The sequence below is a fragment of the Mytilus californianus genome, unplaced genomic scaffold, assembly GCF_021869535.1.
Source record: "Mytilus californianus isolate M0D057914Y unplaced genomic scaffold, xbMytCali1.0.p SCAF_2, whole genome shotgun sequence".
Lineage (NCBI taxonomy): Eukaryota > Metazoa > Mollusca > Bivalvia > Mytilida > Mytilidae > Mytilus > Mytilus californianus.
This window is the reverse complement of record NW_026262668.1, coordinates 29,385,098-29,409,972: the sequence shown is the minus strand read 5'-3', so window position 1 is coordinate 29,409,972 and position 24,875 is coordinate 29,385,098. Positions and strand designations below refer to the sequence as shown.

The following is a 24,875-nucleotide window of genomic DNA, read 5'->3' as shown; positions in this document are numbered from 1 at the left end:
TGAAGATTATTGTTAGGATAATGGTTAGGGTTTTGGTTAAGGATCATGGGTTTTGTCAGAGCGAGGGTTAGGTTTATTGTTAGGATAATGATCATGGCGATAATAAAGGTAAGGGTTATTGTCTGGGTAAGAGTAAAGAATATTGTTAGCATGAGAGAAAGGATAATGATTCCTCGATTTTAGTGTTTTTGAAAATAGTTTTGTGAACAGTTTGGTTTAATGCTAATTTCATTATTTTGATGTGGTTAGGGCTATGCCATCGTTTTCAATGTAATGTAATAATGTTTTATTAGGAGTTTGTCACGCATATTAATGGCATTATAATGAGTGTAAAATATCAAAAATCGTTTTCATCTGTTATGTACATTGCATTTGCTTGTCTTGTAATAGGGACACAATTTGAGATGAATTTCAGTTCTTTTCAGCCTGTCCATGCTATTTCTGATTAGGAGAAACCAATATACAAAATAGAAGTACTTATGATAATTCTATTAAATTGAATTCATTTATATGTCTAAGGCATATGTCTTCACTGTTGAGCAGCGATTTGCCAGTCATTTTATATATCACTTTACAATATAATAATGATTTTCTATTATTAAGAAAATCTGTTTGAATTCTGAGTATATTTACATTTTATATATGAACATTCATGATTACTTAAGAATATAAAAATATTTGTAGTCATTATTTGTTTTGTTTTTATTTTCAAAGCCACTGTAACTGCCATATTGTTAAACAGTTGTCAGTTTTATTGTATGTAATGATCATGCCATAACCATTTAATGTAAATGAGTTTGTGCAAATAAAATTGTCTATTACCTATTAAATAAGAGACACTAAAAATATACAACATTGGTTTTGTGTGGAGATCTATCGCAATGATCTGTTGAGTGTATATAAAGATGAAACTTTGTGTTTAGCTCTTCCTATGACTTTTGTTTAAAATAATTTTCCATTTAAAGATTTTCCGCAATCTCTCGCATACTTTAGAAAAGTGTTACATGTCGCTTGTCTGAAATCTCATCATCTATTGCTGTAGTTTGGTTCAGATATAAACTTTTCTCTTTGGATGAAGGTGAATGCTTGTCCGGAAATCTTTGGCAATCTTTATCCGACTTTTGGTTAAGCTGATTCGCATGCATAGATTTACCGCAATCTTCCGCTGACTTTACATGAAGTTGAAAGTTCTGCAATCGTGAGCTGACTTTTGGTAAAGTTCAAAACTTTTATGAAGATCTTGCGTAATCTTTCGCTGACTCTCTGTAAGGTTGAAAGCTTGCCTGGAATTTTTCTGCAATCTTGGCTTTTAGTTAGTTTAAAGTTTAACTGGAGATTTTTCACAATCATCTTTTGCTTGAAGATCTTCCGCCGTGTTTTGGTGAAGTTATTAATTGTCTGATGATATTCCTCAACTTCAGGTGACTTTTGGTGAAATATTATAGTGTCTGGAATTCTTCTTCAGCCATGTGCTGACTTTTAAGAAATGCTTATTGCTCTTAAAATCTTCTACAATGTTCTACACTCTTTTATTAAAAACATTCGCATCACAGATCTTCCGCCAAATTCCACTGCATTTATAAAGTGCAAAACAAAATTGTTTTGCATGGTATGCTGATTCCTGGTAAAGTGTTCTCTGAAGAACTTCAGCAATCTTCTGTTATTATTTAGGGTAATATTTGGCCATGTAAAAAGCTGTAAGATTTTCGTGACATCTTACATAAAGTGATAAACTTCTGCAAAGTGATAAAGAAAAGTCATAAAAATCGATTTGCTTTTTCCGTTGTTGAAAGAAACTCCTAGAAAATTCGAAAAAAATATTCATTTTGGCATGTCATCTATTATAGTTTGTTAAATAGTTGGGAAATTATAGTCTTAATATGAAATTAAATTCAATGCAATAGTTGGTTCATTTATTTCAGTACAGTCAGGATTCTACTTCGTAAAAATAATCTCCCCATTACACCACATAATTTTTTTAATCGCGAAAATGGAAGCCATTGTAGGGATGACGCGCCGTCAATTTAGCTCTTGAAAACCGACAAATTTATCCACATAGCATCATTACCATTCTTATATGACAGTTGTATTCTAAAAGAAATATGTATATACTAGCTATTAAGCATCTTGTAATGTACTTTTATGCCTTTTGTCAACTTCAAACGATTGTCTGATCGGTTGTCAGGGTGAATTCTAGAAAGTTCAAAGATAAAAAAATAATAATTAAATATTACATATAAGGGCAGACTAAACAATTTCAGAGGTTGAAGACGAATTACCCTAGATAATTCACACATTATTTTTTTTAAGTTAAGCATTTTTAAGATCCACTTGTAAAGTCTGTCGTCACGCCTACTCTGTTGCTATAACTCATTAGAAAGGTATTTCACTTGTCCTATATTTCTTAGTACCGTGATTTTGTAGTTTTATTATATCCACACGTAGCCTAAATATATAAAAAAAATAATGGAATCTGAAGCGAGATGATGTATAGAATATTTTTGCTTTATACATTTTTTAGACAAAACAGTCAACTCAAACACCCCAGAACATAAAATGGTGTATTCGACTTTTCCTTTAAATGAGATAATTGCCCATTTAAGATTGTTTCCCAAACAACTGTTGCCTGGGGCAGAGATGCTAATTACTGCTTCAAAAGATCAATCTTTTATCTTTCGGTGGACTTTTATTGGCGGAACTTATGTTATGCACAATAAAGATCCACATGTATTTATACCTACCATAACCGACTGTTTTGTGAAAATGTGTGTGTACTTGAAAAGTTAACAAATATCTCGAAGCTCCATACCATAATTAAACTATAATACACACGTATATAAGATGCAAAAAATCCTAAATTATGCACCTACATTAAACTTTTAAAGCCCATGGAAACAGATGTAAACAATTTAAATATACCAACATGATCATGTATACCTTCTTTAATAAAGAGTTCCTTTTCTTTTGTTTAATTTCAACTGGATATCAGCCTGAGTAAATCGTTCTCCATTAGATTGTATTATCCGGTGTCGTTATTCACGATTAAATGTGTTTTATCTTTTGATTCTATTCTACGGCATCTCTGTACAGTCAAAATATGGTGTACTATGATTTGAAACAATTTAAGTAAAAGCGTAATGAACGTAAGTTTTTAATCAAATCAAAATCAGATTTATTAGTATAATTTTCGCAAAACAAAGGTCCTATGACATATGCATGAACAGCACATACAATGTGTCATACAGTAAATACATGTACAGTCTACACAGACAACACTTATATTTTGTACAACCGAAACTTTAATGTTTAGTACAAACGGAACAATAATATTTGTTACAAATCAAGCAATAATATTTGGTACATGCGAGACAATAGTTGCTGGTACACATGTAATAATTATATTTGTTACAAATGAAACAATAATATTTAATACACACGCAACAATAATATATGGTACAAATGAAACAATATTTTGTACAAATGAAACAATAATATTTGGTACAAATGAAACAATGATATTCTGTACACATAAAACAATAAAATTTGGTACCAATGAAACAATAATGTTTGGTAAAAACGAAACAATAACATGAAACCTGGTACTTGTTTGAATAAGGAACCAAGTAATTTCACTTGCTCATTGTTTTTCAGGTAAAGAATTGGCTTTATTTTTTCATCTTGTATAGATAAAGATCTATCTTAATTATGTTTTTGTCAAAAAATATTTGATTACTATAAAGACATCTGAATACAGTTATGGCGTCATTTAAACATGTCTGTCATAGTGTAAATTATTTCACAAACTGTGTTTCTATTGCTATTACTATGCTCTTATTTTGCTAGGGGCACATAACATATCGCTGTATATAAAATAATTTCACTATAAAATACGTGTAACTAATTGATGTGGGTATTACAAATAATAAAGGTGACATTTCTATCCTTGACTCCAGCGGTCATCTCAGTACCAGAGTCAATGACAACCAGGACGATTTCAATTCCATTATAAATTTGCCTCACTTAAGCAACAATATACCAACTTCGACTGCGTATCGAGTATACCTTTCTCAACCAATATGATATGCAAGAGCTTACAGTTACAAGGATTTACCCGATTATTCATTTATTCCTAATATTTTGATAAAACACTCGTAGTAACAGGATTTTACGCTTTGAAGCTTTGTCCGCAGGAAAACCATCATATGTATCTTGAAAGTAGGATATTTATTGTCTAGTTCAACTTTTTTTAGTTTTGCCCATGCTCTAAAGTAGTCCTTGACGGAATCCACTATTATTTTACAGTTATGTTTCCATTTGATGTGCTGTGGCTCTTTTTAAATTTAGGACCATGAGATATCAACTTCCGTAGATGTTTATGCTAAACTATGTTTGAATCACTAGTAATTACATGACCAGAGGGTCGGTAAATATATTACGAGTGGGAACAGTCATATGTCAGAGTGTTTAATAAGTATTGTTTTACTAGTAAATGAAAGTCTTGTAATGCTTGGTTTAGCTAAATATTTTAGGTGCAATGGTTTTGATGTAAACATAGGAACAGACTGATTTTGAAAATAAAGCGGGATTGTATATGTTATTTGTTTGCGGTGAAGAACGTTGCTGGTTTTAATAGAATTAATGTCTATGTTTGAAAACTGAATTGAATTGTTCCGATCGAACTGGTTTAAAAAGACAGAAACTAACTACATCAAAAAATATACTTACAGGTCTGTATATTGAAAAAATCATGTTTATACATCATTTATCAAGTGCATTATACTTTTTAACATCTTAGAAAGATTACAGACAGTGAAAAAAAGAATGGTACAAATGATGAAGCCCGAGCGGATAATGAAGATATAAATATTATAAAAGGTAAGTGAACACCATGTTGTTAATACATGTAGTAGACTCTCTCATTAAAATGTAAAATGCAATATTTCGTAAATGTTATACGGTTATTTCTCATTCTTGAGCTATCGGACTTTTTCAGGGACCTTTTAGTGTTTGTGCTTTGTAACGTTTAATATGTGTTTACTTTCCTAACTTTTAGTGTCAAGCGTACCTGATAATATATATCAGGGAGATAGTTAGCATTGCGTCGGTACTACTGCTGGTTGACTTTCAATTAATTTCTAGTAACTTAATTTTAGATGAGACACGTTTTCTAATTGGCTGAAATTGTGTCATGTGACCGTGACGTCATCAACGTTTTTTCATGATGTACTCCTTAAAAAAATCTTGTAATTGTACTAAAGCTTAGGTTGCATCTCAATATTCAGCGTTGTTTTGAATAGTTCGTCTGTTCTCCAAAACGATCCTTAGTTTATCGAATGTCCAATGTTTCGTACGTTTGGCTTTCCACTCCGTTAACATAGAGCGTACCTGGTATCTGATTATATCATATACAAGTGATGTACTTACTACAATATACATACGACCATTGTGTCGGTACCTCTGCTGATATACTCTTAGTTCCCGTTGGGTACCAGGAGCCAGTGCTAATGTATTGGTATGATTTAAATGATACATTTGTGTTGTTAATTTACAGGTCATAAAGTTATGTACTTTTTCTGAAGCTTAACTTGCAACTTTTTCTTTGGGTACAGTTGTCCTTAGATTGTATTTGCGTGATTTAGTTTATGAACTTATGTTTTTTGCACTCTCCGGCTATTATATTTAAGGCTTTCCAACCTTTTGGCATCTATCGTAATCGATGAACTTCATGCTCAATATTGGGCTAAATAGGCATTATTTTGCTATACAGCTATTAACATAAACGGTACTATACCATGTCGATACCTATATGTAGGCATTGCAAAAGGTCATGTTTTTCTCAGACTATTTATGACGTCTTTACACTTAAACCATTAGATGTGTACTGATTGATATTTGGTCTTTGATACATGATTGTTTTATTAGTTGTTATTGGCTTTTGTACTAGCTTTTAGTAACTAGGAGTACACTAAGATCGTTACTTTGTGTCTTTAGTCTTTTTGTTGGTTGTTTTTTTTTTCATTATTTTATTGTTTGTGTCCTGTGTCGATCTGATTAGTCAAATCCTTTTTCGACAGATTTTTACAGTCCGTCTTTTTTTTTTGTGTTGTAATACCAATGTCCAATGTAATGGGACGACAGCGGCCGCAAACGTGTTTTACCCAGCCACATTATTTACAAGTCCTAAGTTAGGAGTCTGTAATTCAGTGCTTGTCGTTTGCTGCTGTTTGCCATTTTTGTTATTTTTTTTCTTATTTACAAAATAGTTGATGTTCTGAATTGTATAACATTTTCTCCTGTCGAGCCTTTTATAGCTTGTTAAGCGGTATGGGTTTTGCTCATTGTTTAACGACGTATGGTTACCTACAGTTACTAGCATCTGCGTCGTTTGGTATCTGCCGAATGGTTGTCTCATAGGCAATCGAAACACATCTACTTATTATTATATATCCTGGCGTCGGTTGTCATAATGATTTTAACACATAATACACATATACTTTTTCTTGTTGTTGAAACCATGTATTTGGCTACCTAAACTATTGGCAGTGACCTTTCCCGTTGCACAGTGATGTAACCAATATATGGCAATGTCTTCAAGAGTATACCAATTAGTATCATGTGATTTTTGCAGAGTTAGCCGATGTAAAATAAGCTACGTAAAATGGTAATGCATTAGAAATGACTGTATGTAACTTTTATCTCATCACTGCTCTAAAACTATAAATTGTGAAAAACTATCTATTTATGATTCAAAATTGAAAATCGTTTTATTTCATTTGGAAAAGCATTGCAATATGTAACTTTGTGTGTTTTCTTCTACACGATAAAATTAAACTGAAAAATCCAGAAAAGTAAGTTAAAAAGATCTATTTTTTGCATTTTTCGAGAGTGCAAATCAAACTTGACATAACGTCAACACTTTAATGAAACAAACATCTGTATCGTATGACTTTAATATTATGATTAAAAGTATATGTTTGGTAAACACTAATACAAAAGCAACTCATAAATACATTTTCCAAAAGAAAATACTAGATACCAGATGTGTGTTTGCGTTATGAACTCTGCACACATTTTTAAAGCTAAGTGCTAGGAACAATCTGTTATAAGTTATTTATAAAAATATCATGATTTTCATCAAATGCTAAGAAAATACTATAACAGCTAAGCATTACCTTTTTTCAATATTTTCATGCAAAGGTCGGTTTATTTTGTATATCTTAGTTACATTCCTCAATTCGGTGAGTGTTGTATATGAAAACTTCGCTCAGTTTGATTGGTGTTGTATATGTAAACTCCATACAGTGTGATTGGTGTTGTATTTCAGAACTTGCAGTTTGAATGATGCTACATATCTAAACTTAGCTCAGTTTGGTTGATGTTGTATATCTAAACTTTATGCATTTTGGTTGATGTTGTATATCCTATTAAAACTTCGCTCAGTTTGATTGATGTTGAATATCTAAACTTCACTCAGTTTGGTTGATGTTGTATGTCTAAACTTCACGCATTTTGGTTGATGTTGAATATCTAAACTTCACTCAGTTTGGTTGATGTTGTATGTCTAAACTTCACGCATTTTGATTGATGTTGCATATCTAAACTTTACTAAGTTCGATTGATGTTGTAGGCCAAAACTTCACTTTAACTTGGGGCTGTATATCTAAACTCCAACTAATTTGGAGGATGATGAATATCTAAACTCCACGTAGTTCGGTGTATGTTGTATATCTAAACTGCACTCAGTTCGATGGAAGTTGTATGTATGCTTGTTCTTGAATTGCTGTTTTCGCTTAGCGACATTTTAGTTTGTTTATATAGATTTATTACACGTCTGTTACAGACATACGAAATAAATATGAACACACCCTGTAAAGCGTTCAAAAGGGAAACAATTGTTGAAAAGACTGAAAAGGGTATGAAAGAATCGATGATTTGAAAAATCCAAGAGATTCCAGTTATAGAAAATAATTTCACGTACACGCTAAATTGAATTTGATTTATATTCATTTGGGAATCGTTTTCCAAATTTGGTCGTCTTGCTATTGTTAAAGCAGTCCCAATAAAGAAGAAAATATTTGAACAGCAAACAAGACTTATTGGAATTATGAATGTAACAATGAATGCGATTCGTCGATTCAAAAAACAAACGTGACCTCCGTATCCAATCGATGTAACGCTTGATAAACTACTAGTTATAACAATGTTCAATGCTACAATTATTGCCGGTATCACATAAGAATATAATATATAAACTGCCAGCCTAGATGTTTCGGATATATGAATGCCAGTTTTGCTTGTAAAAACGTAGTACATATGAAAAGAGCACACACTGAGACAACCAAAAGTTACCAACCAAAAATAATGTATCAAAACACCGATAACGTTACATCCGGCGTCAGATTTTGTACCAAATTCTACAAACTGAAAAACAAACTGCGCACAGAAAACTGCAAATACTAAACACACATTATTTTTTCCTGGAAGGGTTCTCAAACTCGGAAAAAAACAATAAGTGAAAAACGTTAAAACTAAACAAACAAGAGATATGCATGTGAACACTAATGCTACTGTGTTCCATATAACTGCAGAATTGAAAGAATCCTTTCTTGTATTCAAAGTCTGCAAACGGTTGACGCATATTCTTGCTTTTCGACGTGACGTCAGAATATATTCATCTTGTTCAATTTCAGTATTTCTCGAAAGTATAGTAAATTTTAAATTTTTCAAGTTTATACTGAATTCATTTTCGTTCAACTCGATTTGCCTACAAATCAAAAGTTGATTCACGTGTGAATGAACGAATAAACGTCCAGAGTATGAACGAGATATTTCATGCATACTATAACATTTATCAGTGAATTGAATTCTTGAAACTAAAGTAGGTAAATGAAAAGCATTTCCATCATGATCAATAAAAAATGACTGCTCAAAATCATCATGGGTAACATTGAATGTTGAGTGCAGCAGAGAGACTAGTTGTTCCTCTGTCCTTGAACGGTTAACAAAATCCGTTATAAATAATTTGTGATAAATCAAAATCGAAACCTCGTGTCCTTTGTGTAATTTGTTAAGCTGATTGCGTGGACAGTACAAATTGGACAGAATGATAGAAGTTTCAAATTCCATGTGATTAAGCCTCAACAATTTCGTTATATATCTTTTGAAAGAAACATCAACTGACTTCAAGAAAGGCATCGTATCATTCACATTAATCAACAAACTAGCTTTTAGTCTCCCATATAAAATGTATCCCAGGTTTGTTGTTGTTTTGAAAAGAGGAGTACATCCTGTATCGACAAGCATTCTACCAGGATAACAATGTACATCACGACATTCATTCTGAAATAAAGAGTAATGTAAGACAATGATTACAAACAGGTCTACATTTTTGTAACTGAGTGTGAATTTGCATTACAGGTGATGAATGCACAGCAGGATACGTTTAAACGTGTCGACGCACTGTAAGAGCTCTTTTCGGAGTTCATGTAATGTGTATCGTCTTAATCGATTTATGAAATGTAAACATAGTTTAAATATTAATGTCCAAATTAACCTATCAACATTTCACAACATGTTCTTGTTTAAAAAGTAAAATAACAAAAATACCGAACTTAAAGTAAAATTCAAAACGGAAAGTCCCTGATCAAATGGCAAAATCAAAAGCTCAAAAGACATCAAACGATTGCAAAGTAACTGTCATATTCCTGACTTGGTACAGGCATTTCCTTATGTAGACACTTGTGGAAAAAAATCTGGTTTTATAGCCTGATTTACCTCTCACTTGTGTCTGTCCACAGCCTTTAATGGTTGTTGTCTTTAGTTATAGCTTATAATGTTTGTTTTCCTTTCGGAAATGTGGTACATAAACGTTTCCATGGTAGGTGCCGAACGAATTTACACCAATAATGTTTTCCTATTGTGTTTTCACCGGGTTCATGAAGAATGTTTAACTACCTATTCAGATTACTTTGAACTTTAACATGCAATCTTCAATTTTCTTTGGGGCTCATATAGACCAAACCTTCATTATATCTGTTTATAAATAAAGAATAAAATTGAAGATTTTTAAACTTGAAGAAGTAGGGCCAATGTTCCCTTGAATTTGTTTCACTGTCTGTGTCAAAATATGAAAAGTGATGAAAACTAGCGAATATAAATATTTAAAAGTCTAAACAATATACTTAAAAGATTATTCAAAGTTAACATATATCAATATACAATGGTCATGTTGGTGTCTGGACTTCAAGGTAAACCATAGATTTAAAAAGTATCCAAAGTTACTGCTTGGGGAATTGGCCGTACCTCTTTTTTCAAGAACATTCTATAGCGTATTTACCTGACGATATCGGGATATGGGTATTTAGTCAAATCTTAACAGGAAGTTGTGATAATATTAAAAAACGGAAACGGATAAAATAAATAAACAATGTCAAAATATTCAGGCTTTAATTAAATCTTTATTTGGGTAAGTTGATGCAAGCATACGATCTGTACTGTGTCTTATACTGTTAGAAGCAAAAAATGTGTAACGACTATGTTATATTAATGTGTAAACACGTTAATTATGAGCTTTGAAAGTTAAGTAGTTCGTGCATTTTTCTGAGAAGTTTTAAAAAAAATTTCAAACAAATATAATTTACTGTGAGTTAGCATTCGTTAGCAGTCACTATCCTATAGATTAACAACTGTTGGTCATATTGATAATTTAGAATCTTCATAGAAGCAGGCGCACGAATGTTGTGTTAATTAATTCTTTTGCTGTGTCATTTGTATGCAAGAGTGACATCCCTTTGTACTATGTTTCAATTCCAAAAAGTCTTTCGAATCAATGCGTTTAATGTCTGACTTGAAAAGGTTCATAATTTCATCTTTATGTATAGTTATTTGATAAAATTTTAAATCATTACAAAATTTATAAATTTGATAGATTTTAGTATTTATTATTGGTTTATCAAAGACATTTGTGCATATCTAATATTTTATTTATTTGTTTTGAAACGTTTAAAATTATTATATACCATATATAAAGAACCTTTCATAATTTTGTAAATACCCAGGTATCAATTAATCACATTTCAATAACGGATAGTCATGGTTGTTAGAAACCTCCATCATCATCGTTACATTTTAAATTACTTAGTTTTGATGAGGTACACTACTGGTCCGAGGACACAGTTATCGTCCTTAGATTTTCGTTGTCTACAAATATAGTCCCATGGTTTGGACAGTGTATAACTTGCAAATTTTTTTCAAACACTTTCCAAATTTATTTCTTTATATTTTATGCATGAAATATTAAGTAAGGGGATGAAATTACATGTTAAAACATTTTGGGTGCTGAATCTTTATGTTAAGTAGGGATTTGGCCCAGTTAAAAAAGGTCAAAAACTAGTATGTCTGAAGCTGTCAAACTGAATTTTAGACCCCCTTAACATAGAATTGTCAATATTTTGAGTTAGAGCTGGTAGACTTTTCTATAATTTTGTTATTATTTGTCCCAATAGTAGTACACCACACTGTAAACTCTTTTTGAGATAGAGCAGGTGCGATTTTTTTAATTTGACTTTATTGTCTAAAAGAAATGCACTACGAAATAACTGTGTTCTCGGGCCTACTGTGAGAGGACAGATAGTGCACTTGCCTCAAACTAATCCTGGTATAGTTTCTATAAAAAGACGTATTATGATTAGATGTTATATAAATAGTATTCTGTCTACTTATAATTGAGGAAATTATTTAGGTGAATAACATATGTTTCATTTGACATCTGTAATCATTCTGCTGTCAAGAATACACTGTTTTAAGTTGTTGTCCGCATTATCTTACCCCCAACAGCATTGATCCTGCTACTTGTAAAAGCATTTATTGTTTTAATATGGTGTATATAATTGTGTCAGAATTCAAATGAAGCAGACATATTGTCTTGATTTATATGCATTGCTTGATTCTCTAAAGACAAATACATGTATAGCTGTGTAACAACCCTTAACACAAGCACACACAAGATACATATAGGCACAAACACATAAACAGGACACCATAACCACCTCTTTATTCCAGAAAATTCAAATCTATGTTTAATAAAGGCAACAGTAGTATACCGCTGTTCGAAATTCATAAATCGATTGAGATAAAAACAAATCCGGGTTACAAACTAAAACTGAGGGAAACACATCAAATATAAGAGGATAACTACGACACAACAGAAACACAACATTAATATGTAACACACACAGAAATTATAATATAACAATTGCCATTTTCCTGACTTGGTACAGGACATTTTAAGAAAAAAATGGTGGGTTGAACCTGGTTTTGTGGCTAGCCAAACCTCCCGCTTTTATGGCAATGTTAAATATAACATTAAAATGAAATGCGGCTTTAGTGAGAAATTATGATTTTAACCTACATAAAGCATTTGAACTTTTTTGAAAAAGACTTAATATGAAAACCGAATTATATTATCTCCCCATAATGACAAAATGTTGGGAAAATTAACCAGAGTTATCTTACATTAATCACAAAGAGGGGCTAGCAAACAATTTTTAATTGGAGCTTAATCAACGTTAAAACAATTTTCCCCTAAAAATGAATGTTATTTTTTTCAATTATAAGAACTTAGTTAGCTAAATCTACTAATTGCATTTGATATTATGAATTTTTATGACAATAGATAAACATGCTACATTCTACTCAGATGACACGTTAGCTATACAAAAACGTGCAAAAATAGAACGTTAATGATTATATAAATAAGATTAATCGATAGATAATATCTTAAATAAACTAATAACTAGATATACTTGCATTATATAATTCATACTCAAACGCATTAGCGAATAATTATGAATATTACTGCAGTATGAAGCACTTTATTGCAATGGGAAAAATAAGTGTTTGTCTCAATAGCCTACGTCGAACAAATCTAACACTTAAAATTAATGGCTACTTAGGAAGCTCTAATCGGTTTTACAGTCTACAAATATTTAACTCTGTCTCTTGCAATTAACTTTACTTAAGTGCTTTAAATATGTCGGAGACGATAGTTTTGATATTTTTCGGGGAAAGGGGGTTTACAGGATCATGGAAATGAATATTATGGTCCGGTAAGAACTGCGAAAAATACACTTGACCAAGACATAAGGAGAATTAATACTCTGCAAAATAAAATGCAGGCCTGGAACTTTTTGAGCGAGACAAATAAATCGTACTAACAACAGTTGAAAATAAATATTCCGTTCGTAAAAAAAAACCCTCCCATTTCTCCCCGCAAGAAATCATATGATCATTATCGAAAAAAAAAAAAAAAAATGGAAGCCATATCGGCTATTGAAGCCAGAAACTTCATTCAGAATTTGACATGCTTGAATGTTTCAGTAAAAATGCTTATACCATAAAGGAGACTGAAAATATTGATCCATAGTCTCCAAAAAATTAAATTCCCCAGCTTATTGAATACATTAATATTTCAAATTGAGAATGGAAATGGGGAATGTGTCAAAGAGACAACAACCCGACCATAGAACAGACAACAGCAGAAGGTCACCAACAGGTCTTCAATGCAGCGAGAAATTCCCGCACCCGGAGGCGTCCTTCAGCTGGCCCCTAAACAAATATATATACTAGTTCAGTGATAATGAACGCCATATTAAACTCCAAGTTGTACACAAGAAACTAAAATTAAAAATAATACAAGACTAACAAAGGCTAGAGGCTCCTGACTTGGGACAGGCGCAAAAATGCGGCGGGGTTAAACATGTTTATGAGATTTCAACCCTCCCCCTATACCTCTAGCCAATGTAGAAAAGTAAACGCATAACAATACGCACATTAAAATTCAGTTCAAGAGAAGTCCGAGTCTGATGTCAGAAGATGTAACCAAAGAAAATAAACAAAAATGACAATAATATATAAATAGCAACAGACTACTAGCAGTTAACTGACATGCCAGCTCCAGACTTCAATTAAACTGATTGAAAGATTATGTCTTCATCATATGAATATCAGGCACAATCCTTCCCGTTAGGGGTTTAGTATCATACCATCATAACATATATGAGAAGAACATAACCCGTGTCATGCCAACAACTGGTTTTTAAATAAATGTGTTTAGTGCCGATGCAAAGACCCTATAAGTGAATAAATATTAACGCCAAAATATGCAATCTTTAATGACCTGACAACAGTATCGTAACTATGTCCCTTCTTAATAAGTCTATTTAAAGGTTTTGTTAGCTTCAGAGGTGAATACTGACATTTTTGTGCTTTATAAAGAATATTTCCATAAAAAAATGGATGTGAAATACCTGAACGTATAAGAAGTCTGCATGTTGAGCTATATTTACGACTATATTTCAGTCTATCTATATAACAAGTATTTCATGTCGCTTTATTGTGTAGTGACAACTGCAAATTATACCTTGCCAATCGGATTTCTTATGATTAAGAAATACCAGGCGTTAGAATATGTATAAAGTGCCTAGAAAATCAACGATGTTAGAGTAGATCTGTTTCTTTACTTCCTCCCCGAGCGGGGCTGGAACCTGTACTTTTTATTTCTAACTTCTACGACAACACCACCTAGCATTGGTCAGACACCTTATCCCCTCCTCTAACTATAGCTGATAAAAAAAATCAGATTTCGTTTTGGGAGGTGTTATCTTCTCGAAGGAATTAAACAGGGATATCTGATACAATACACGAAGTATTCTTTTAGTGTACAGAAATGATCATCTACTCATCTCTTCATGCAGTATAATTACAGGATGCTAATCTATTTCTAGACGCATACAATCACTGTAAATTAATATATGTAACGTTTTTCATTTATTGCATGCATCAGTGGGTTTTATTATCATCGTATAATCAGATTACTTATTATATAATTCTCATTAACCGTTATAAAGTAATTCATTACAATCTATTTTTATCGCCTTCAATAAGAGTGTACTTGATAAATGTCAAATCAATCATGTTAATCAGCTGGTGCCCCGTTGCTATGTTTATACAGGTGCTTATTTACGATGACCTCAGCTTCGGTTGGCCTTAGCTTCGTGCTCCGTGCTCCGGGCTCCGGGCTCCTGTAATTTAGCTCCTGTAGAATATTTCTTTGTTCAGAGTCATTTAACCATTTTGTAATCAGGTTACTAGAGTAGTATAAAAGAGAGAAATAGCTAAAGCGAAGGGAGGAGGAGTTACCATTTTGTGTACGAGAGGAGTGTACGTAGGAGATTTAGGATTATGTCACCGCATTGTTGAGCCTGCAGTTTAGATGTTGTAAACTTATATTACTGTTACGTGTACTCTGGATTTTGAATAATACAGTATTGAACTTTTAATCGACTTTGTGTTTATGTTCACTTGCAAGACTTCGTTCAGACTACACCAGGATCCATTTATTTATTTATGTGACCAGGATTCCCTTGATCACGCTACCAGTAGATTTTTAGGGTGACCCTGTTAAAGAATATACTTGGAATTTGTCGTCCGTGTACGAGTGAAACTTATACACCCAACAACACAGCACAAACACACGTATACGTGTGTGCACTTTAGTTAAAGTTGCATAACGGGAAACTTTTTTGTCACATTGGTGGCAGCGGTGGGATTTACTGTGTGTGACTTCAACGAACTTGCTAGAGATTATACAATGGAAACACCAAGGAGGACAACGAGGACATCAACTCAGGCTCCAATGCTCTCTCAGGTAAGGCAGAATTGCTTTAGAAATCAAGTAAATTCCCCTGCGGATTCTGGGTTAGGTAGTTCGCCTGCCACTGAACGTCCTCTTAATGATATTCACACGGAGACTATGCCAGATGTCCGGTATCGCGGGAGAATCGTCACTGTTACCCAAGAAAAATCATTATAGAGTTATCCAGGAGATGAGCAATACGGAAAACGACGGAGGGAATGGTTGGAAGAAATTTTGGCAAATATGGGTTAGTTTATACCTACTCTCATGCAGTAGCGGCCTCGTTGCAACAGCATGGATTTATTTTCCTAACAACCGGGTTGTACAGAAATCTCAGGAATACGTTATGATCGGGCTTTTGGTGATAATAGGGCTATTAATTTGTACATTTTTTTTGAAATTAATATGGAATTCCGTTCTTAATGGTCAGAAAATAGACAACGCTCCAAAAACATGGTCCGCGAAGAGACGAAGCTCTGATGACAGTCGTAAAAAGTATATTTAAAGGACTCCGGCTCGCACCATAATGGATGAAAGCGATACGCCCTATGATTCAGATGAAATGCCCTCTTACTCCTGTCCTAGTCCTAATAGCCCTGTTATTAACGGGCAAAGGCACACGGAAATGGAGTTATCCGGGCACCAATCGGAAAACATGGGCACAATGACAAAACAAATTCAATCGCCAGATTTTAATAATTGGGCAAATGAATTAACTACGGATATGCCAAAAACCAGGTGTTTTCGTGTGAGAAAAACGAATACCCTGTCCGTTGAACGTTTTCCGGAGTTAGCGATGACGTTTGGAATGAATTTTATCAAATACTTTGAGAATATATCCGAGCTAAATGTTTGGTAAACGAAAAGGCACGTAGGGTACTCCTTAGTACTTTAAGAGGACAAGCTGAGACCTTTGCATACGGGATGCCATTAATTATTCAGAGAGATTATAATCGCTTGAAACGAAAGAACGGAAGAGAGATTTGAACATACGGCGATGAAAGAAAGGTATGCGACAGAGGCAAAACTGAGAAAGAGAAAACCGGAAGAATCTTTGAGAGATTTTTGGTCAAGCCATAGAGGATTTATACCGTAGAGCGTATCCGGGCAATCCTGAGATTGTAGAGGAGAACTCTATTAAAGCATTCCATGACAAGTGAGGGCAATCAGAAGATTTTCGCCGTGCTGTCAAGCGAACCAGACCTAATACCCTGCAGGAGGCGGTAAATAATTCAATGCAGGAAGCATGCTTAAGAGTTGGAGAGAAGGACCTCGCCAAGCATTTTAAACCAGTTCAGCGGCTGATATTTGAAGTTGAAGATGGGGACAGTGACGAAGATGTAACTGCAGAAGCAGAAGGAACACAAAGAGAAAATGTCGACAAGAGTAAGGTTCCTGATTGGTATCCACCGAATAACGGAATAGAGTCCCGAGGTTCTATAACCGTTATAGATGGCGTGGAAGAGGCACATCCCCGATGTTTAAAAATCGTCCACCAGAATTTCCGGAACCGAGAAGGGGACCGTAGAGATTCTCGAGAGACAGATTTACACAAAGGAGATCGACACTAGAGGCCAGGTGTTGGTCACCCATGGACGGCCCCATGAAAAGAAAAGAAAACACAAGTAAACGGCGGGAGAATTGGAAGGTAGTGATTAAACCAATTGACTTTATAAACAGTTGCTTTTTAATTATGTGAACTATGTTGTTTATACAGAAGTTTGTATTTGCTTATTAATGAGTAGAAATTTAAACTTTATATGGTGCTCGAAACCCTAAATACATTTTTATGGTGTCTCGAAGCCCTTTAAAAGTAAAATTTGGTGCTTGAGACCCTTCATTCATGGTGATTCAATGCCCTTCAAACAAAGATTAACTAGTTAGTTTTTTTAAAGACAAGAAACTCTATTGTTAAATCTTTTTTGTTTTTGTTTTGTAGACTTAAAATATATCATTGTCAGAACAAGATAACACTTATGTTTCTTTTTTTGTTTTTTTTGTTATATTTCTTATTTTGATAAGTGTTTATTTTTTTATTTTTTTATTTTTTTACATAGACTTCAATTTTGTTATCAAAAATTATTTTAAAGTTTATTATGAAAATTTGGAACCTGTGACCCTTACTATTTGATTGGTGTCAATCGGACTAAATTTAATATTTTTGTCTTTTATTAGTTACTCTTGGATCCCTAAATTTTTAGTGTTCCAAGTGCTTTAGTGAGGATATCACTATTAATAGATGAGTAATTTTTATAGTTTTGTTTTTAAGAGATGCAATATACTTAAAGGAGCCTAGTCAGTCCAAGTTTTTTTTTACAAGTGTGATTATTGTTTTTATTATGAAATATGATATGTCTCAGGGTTGTTTTGTTTTATATATGTGTACCAATGAAATTTTTTTTAACAGTGAAACATGATTTTTTTTGTATATATATGTAGGACTCTAAAGTGCGATGGTTCTCTAAAGTGCGATGGTCACGCTAAAGTGCGATGGTTTACGCTAAAGTACGATGGTGAATCACGCTAAAGTGCGATGGTTGTTTGTTTGCTAAAGTACGATGGTATGTCACGCTAAAGTGCGATGGATCAATAGGATAAGGTTCCAGGACTTAAAACGTTAAACACATGGATGTTAAAAAATAGTCTTTTTTCAAAAGCTAGTAGGCTCAGGTATACAAATGTAACATATGTGATAGATTGTATTATAATTTACCGGTAGGCTTAAGTGGTTGTTTCTAACTCTAGAAGACCGACCACGTAATAACTGCTAAAACGGTAATATATAGGTGTCACAAAATACTTTATGTTCTGTAAATGTAACAATTGGGGCGTATTTAATATTTGGATAATTGGCGTAGGTTGCCGTTCACACAGTCTATCAGTAATGTGAACACCTCCCCTTACAGTCGTCATTGTAAATTACAAATACAAAATTCGTTCACTGTCGGAACAAGTAACATTTATTAGTACAAGCTTTATTATCAATGCGAGAGAAAGGCGATGTTCGCCGAGCTTTTTTTTCTCCTTTTTCGTAGCGAGTACAAATACATATTATATTTTCCAACAATGTACAAACTAATGTTTTTAATAGCCAAAAATTTATAATTTACTTTTGAAAACATGTACACAATTTTATTTAGGGGCCAGCTGAGGACCACCTCCGGGTGCGGAATTTTCTCGCTGCATTGAAGACCCATTGGTGGCCTTCGGCTGTTGTCTGCTCTTTGGTCGGGTTGTTGTCTCTTTGACATATTCCCCATTTCCATTCTTAATTAAGGGGGCGGGCTGTGTAACGTTTTTCATTTATTGCATGCATCAGTGGGTTTTATTATCATCGTATAATCAGATTACTTATTCTCATTAACCGTTATAAAGTAATTCATTACAATCTATTTTTATCGCCTTCAATAAGAGTGTACTTGTTAAATGTCAAATCAATCATGTTAATCTGTTAATCAGCTGGTGCCCCGTTGATATGTTTATACAGGTGCCTCGGTTGACCTCAGCTTCGGTTGACCTTAGCTCCGTGCTCCGGGCTCCGGGCTCGGGGCTCCTGTAATTTAGCTCCTGTAGAATATTTCTTTGTACAGAGTCATTTAACCAAATTGTAATCAGGTTACTAGAGTAGTATAAAAGAGAGAAATAGCTAAAGCGAAGGGAGGAGGAGATACCATTTTGTGTACGAGAGGAGTGTACGTAGGAGATTTAGGATTATGTCACCGTATTGTTGAGCCTGCAGTTTAGATGTTGTAAACTTATATTACCGTTACATGTACTTTGGATTTTAAATAATACAGTATTGAACTTTTAATCGACTGTGTGTTATGTTCACTTGCAAGACTTCGTTCAGACTACACCAGGATCCATTTATTTATTTATGTGACCAGGATTCCCTTGATCACGCTACCAGTAGATTTTTAGGGTAACCTTGTTAAAGAGTATACTTGGCATTTGTCGTCCGTGTACGAGTGAAACTTATACACCCAACAACACAGCACAAACACACGTATACGTGTGTACACTTTAGTTAAAGTTGCATAACGGGAAACTTTTTCGTCACATATATGTATATGTCTGCCTATGTGTAGTGACAACTGCAAATTATACCTTGTCCATCGGATTTCTTATGATTAAGAAATACCAGGCGTTAGAATATGTATAAAGTGCCTAGAAAATCAACATAAAGATGTTAGAGTAGATCTGTTTTACCTCCTCCCCGAGCGGGGCTGGAACCTTTACTTTTTATTTCTAACTTCTACGACAAGACCGCCTAGCATTGCGCAGACACCTATGTATATATATATATATATATATATATATATATATATAATTACTCTAAATATCAGCACAACAATGTTAAATCTTCAAATTTGCGGAAGCAAATTTTTTGTTCGCCGGGATTCGGACTCATGCTATTGGGATATCGAGACAACACCGCCTGCACTGTGTCCAGCGCTCTAGACCACTCTGCCACCTAGACTGTATATATAAAACGTCTAGATATTAGTCAACGATCTTTCTTACGAGGCGCTGGATGTTACGAGTAACGATACCTGTACACAATTAATAAATTATATAAACGCCTAAAAGGTTTACAAAACAACACCAATTTTAAAAAAAGGAAACATTAAATGTAAGTATCTATACATATTTCGGATAACAGATATCCTTCATCAGTATGATTATGATGTAAAATGAATCATATCAATCCATTCTGACCTAACTATAACAATCTTTAAATTTATACAATATATATAGCATATCTATATTCTGTTGTACCATGGGTATATAAATAAATCATTTAAATGTGTTTTCGACGGAAAAAAAACCTTTTAATTAAAGACCACCTTAATGCATGTAGTACATGATATCTGATGAACTCTATATATAATAATGCATTTAATCAAATATGACAGTTATGTTTGTTCCAGGTTTTTCCCTTTTCTCAACAACAAATAAGCTTATTATTCCCATTGTAAAATTCTGATTTGTTGGCCTCTGATGCGATACTGCAATTTTAACTGTGATTTCTTGCTCATTAATGATATAAGAATAACAAATACAATGAATTATAAAAGAACAAGATGATGAAAATTTGCTATATGCCCATTATGAGTAAGTCTATTATATGCGTTCGCTTAACTGGTAGTTAATGAGCGATGAATATGAAAATCCATTACACAGTATAGTATACTTATATGAAGCCTGAAACCAAATATGAGAATGCCGTATTTCGTAATTTCTGGGGGAAATGTGACGAAAATATCATGGAACGGAGGGACGGACGGTCACAATGACGAACATACAGAGATGACCCATTATACAACCTTCTTCACAATAATTATACTTTATCATATCAGTTGTAGTATTCGAAACGATATTGAAAAGTAATAACACAAATATGTTAAATGTGTTTGCCTATCCTCCAATGTTATATCAAATTACAATAATCACATTGTTATATATATCATTTTTGTTAAGGTAAGTTCTCCTAATGAATGTTTTTAACCGGTCACACGTAAGAATAAAATAGGCAACACAAAGCGAATGTTTACCATGTGAGAAATAGATAAAACAAGTTGTGACAATTTAGTATTTTACATTAAACATATATTTCAATGAGTTAAGGAATAAATGTGCCACGCCAGAATAGAAAGTTAATGAGTGACTTTTTTCTCTCAAAAAAGAACCTTTATTGGAATGCACCAAATGTTCGGGATAAAGTTTTTTTTATATTTATAATAGACTATTTTCATATTACCGACTTTTAACCTTTTAACTGAGAAAATATAATTTTTCAGCAGGTTACCTACTCCGTCATAGGACATCCTGGTACACAGTCGGATAAGAACAACCAAATACAGTAAAATCAAACATATAATCGAGCTTTTGGGGGGAGAAGTCTACTGGCTTTTTTTTGATGATTTTGGGCAAAAAAAATCAAACAGTAAATTAGGTTTTAGCTTTTGTTCTGATGATTTTTTTACTTCTTCTTCTTCTGTCATCTGAGATTTTTTTTTTTTTTAAGACATATTGAAAGGAATTTTGGCCCATTATATTGTACAGTGATTTGGGTTTCCCTATTCACCTTGCGTAATCGAACACTTATTTTTATAGGAGTTATCTCCCAGTGTCCCCTTTTCCTTGTTATCTTTATTTCTCTGAAACCTTAAAAGATATCGACAATTTTTTTTCCCCAAATTGTTCGTATACTCTTTAAGATGCATTGGTTAAGTTTAACAGAAGTGGTCCAATGACATCTTAAAGGAGTTATTTTCCTTTTCAAACTTAACGTTGGTGATCTGGTGAATTAATTCATACATCATACGTATTAGAAACCTAAAGTCTTTTGAAATGAAGTACTTGGTCATTTAAGAGGAAATTAAGGTCAAGGTCAAAGTCAAAGGTCAAAGTCATGTTTTTGATTGGGAACTTTGCTAGTTATCTTTTATTGTAAAGAAACTTTAACAGTTATCGATAGTAGGCTTTTGCCAAATAATTGTTTACGACAGGGTCGATACCTCTGCTGGTGGACTATCAGTCCCCGAGGGTATCATCAGCTCAGTAGTCAGTACTTCGGTACTGACATGATTTATAACAAACTTTTCTAAAGTTGTTCGTTTATAAATCTTGAAATTATAAAGAAACTAAGGTTTCAACTCACTCAGGCAAAGTTGACCTCAGATGGATTTGGCTATTTGTTTTAGGTATTTTTGTCATATAGCTCTCCAACAGTGTCGGTACTTATACATCCCTCGGATTTCAAATGTTTGGCTTTGAGCGTTCCTGATGAAGGTAAATCCAGAAAAGCGCTTCGGACGCATGAAATTATTAAACGTGTTGTTTTCAATTTTTTACATCACTCGGTCGATACCTCTGCTGGTGGACTATCAGTCCCCGAGGGTATCATCAGCTCAGTAGTCAGTACTTCGGTACTGACATGATTTATAACAAACTTTTCTAAAATTGTCCGTTTATAAATCTTGAAATTATAAAGAAACTAAGGTTTCAACTCCCTCAGGCAAAGTTGACCTTAGATGGATTTGGCTGTTTGTTTTATGTATTTTTGTCATATAGCTCTTCAACTGTGTCGGTACTTATACATCCCTCGGATTTCAAATGTTTGGCTTTGAGCGTTCCTGATGAAGGTAAATCCAGAAAAGCGCTTCGGATGCAAGAAATAATTAAACGTGTTGTTTTCAATTTTTTACATCACTGGGTCGATACCTCTGCTGGTGGACTATCAGTCCCCGAGGTATCATCAGCTCAGTAGTCAGTACTTCGGTACCGACATGATTTATAACAAACTTTTCTAAAATTGTCCGTTTATAAATTTTTAAATTATAAAGAAACTAAGGTTTCAACTCCCTCAGGCAAAGTTGACCTTAGATGGATTTGGCTATTTGTTTTAGGTATTTTTGTCATATAGCTCTTCAACTGTGTCAGTACTTATACATCCCTCGGATTTCAAATGTTTGGCTTTGAGCGTTCCTGATGAAGGTAATTCCAGAAAAGCGCTTCGGACGCATGAAATTATTAAACGTGTTGTTTTCAATTTTTTCAATCTATTTAAATCGAAGTGTTTCGATGACTCTTTATAGGAGTTTTCTCCCCTTATGAAATCAGTATAGCTCCTCAACCATACAAGTGAATGACCTGAGATCTTTCGATTTGAGATCACTGACTTATGACCTTGAAATTTAGGTGAAGTTCAAAGGCGTTCTAGATTTTGACCTTGCTAAAAATTCATACTTCTTCATTATAAAACCATTAGGTCTTTTGCATTTGTTGGTAGACATATGACCTTTAAAAAGACCAACCGCAAGTGACATTCAAAACTGGAAGAAGCCATTTTCACACTTATTTAACGATAAAGTACCTAGAAACCTTATATTTGTAGAATCCGTTTGAAGTTATAATTCATGTGAACCAGAAGTTACATCTTCTAACACAGTTTTTTTATTTTTAATCCTTTATTATCAAAGTTGAGGTGGAAAGAACAATTGGTATTCATTTTAACCCAAAATTGTACCGATTGCAATATTGACTTTACTTCATTTAGTTGCTCTTACCTGACCGAGTACCAGGATGTCCTACCACAGAATTGGTAACCTGTCGAAAAAATATAAACTCCGGAGTCAAAAGTCGTTAATATGAAAAAAGTTTATGCAATAAAACCAATACGTGTACCCGTTTTCTTAATTTTTAATATTAGACAACAAAAGGCATCCTGTTTCAGACAAGAATAGCAAAATTTGCATATCAAATAGGTAAAAAGCTTTACATTCACGTAATAAAGATCAGGTACAATGTTACTTACAAGATAAACAATCTGAGTTGAGTTACATCTAGGTGTCTTTGTGCTATTTTTTGGTGTTTTTTTGTTGTTCGAAAATTCAAATTTGGCTCTATATCCTGGTAGTTTGAAGCCATCATTAAAATGAGGAATAACATAATGTCCTGAGTCTGGCAAACCCGACAGAGCTACATCTTCGTATCGTCTATTACATGCTAAACAAAACTTGTTTTTGTATGGTGCTAGATAATCTACTCTTGGCATACTTAAACAGTATTTCTCTGTTTCTCTGTCATAATTGCGCCAAACGCCTATCACGTTGCATTCAGAAAGTTCTATCTTTTGCTTGTGTTTCGGATTACATATGGAACAAAAGGCACTCTGCTTTGAACTGTCCAAATTCATCGGCATGGTTATATTTTCACAGGCAAATTTTATATCCAAATCTCTATGCATCCAGTTCCCGGTAATATTGCATTGTTTGTATTCTTTTTTTTCACATTCTACGTTGGTGTATTTGGACGGTTTGTACTTTATATCACATTCGTTTCCTCGTACAAACCGGAAATATTCTTCAAATGACAGGAAGAAAAATGGCGGCAAGTACACTTTACATCGAATTGTAAGGTCCCACAATTTCAAGGAGTCAGAATTTGTATTTTTGAAAATGGATTGACCAAGTCCATCACTACATAAAGCACAGTATACGTTTTTATAGTGAGTAGACCTATATGCAATTTGTATTTCTACTGGTTGAAAAGTAAAGAATTTTTCAATGTCGTTAATTCTACACAATTTTTCCGTAAGAGCATTCGTGGATTTAGTGCATGTATCAAAAACTACATACCCATTCTTATCGTAAGAATACCGAGGATCAGTGCATGA

The 24,875-nt window shown here is 33.5% G+C and overlaps 1 protein-coding gene across 1 annotated transcript; it reads right to left on the bottom strand.

The window, feature by feature from the left end:
• Nucleotides 1-7,594: 7,594 nt before the first annotated feature.
• LOC127728936 (probable G-protein coupled receptor Mth-like 1) lies at nt 7,595-8,313 on the bottom strand. Its single transcript, XM_052236515.1, has one exon. It carries the CDS (start codon nt 8,311-8,313, stop codon nt 7,729-7,731), a length of 585 nt encoding a protein of 194 aa, XP_052092475.1. The 3' UTR covers nt 7,595-7,728.
• Between the last annotated feature and the right edge of the window lie 16,562 nt (nt 8,314-24,875).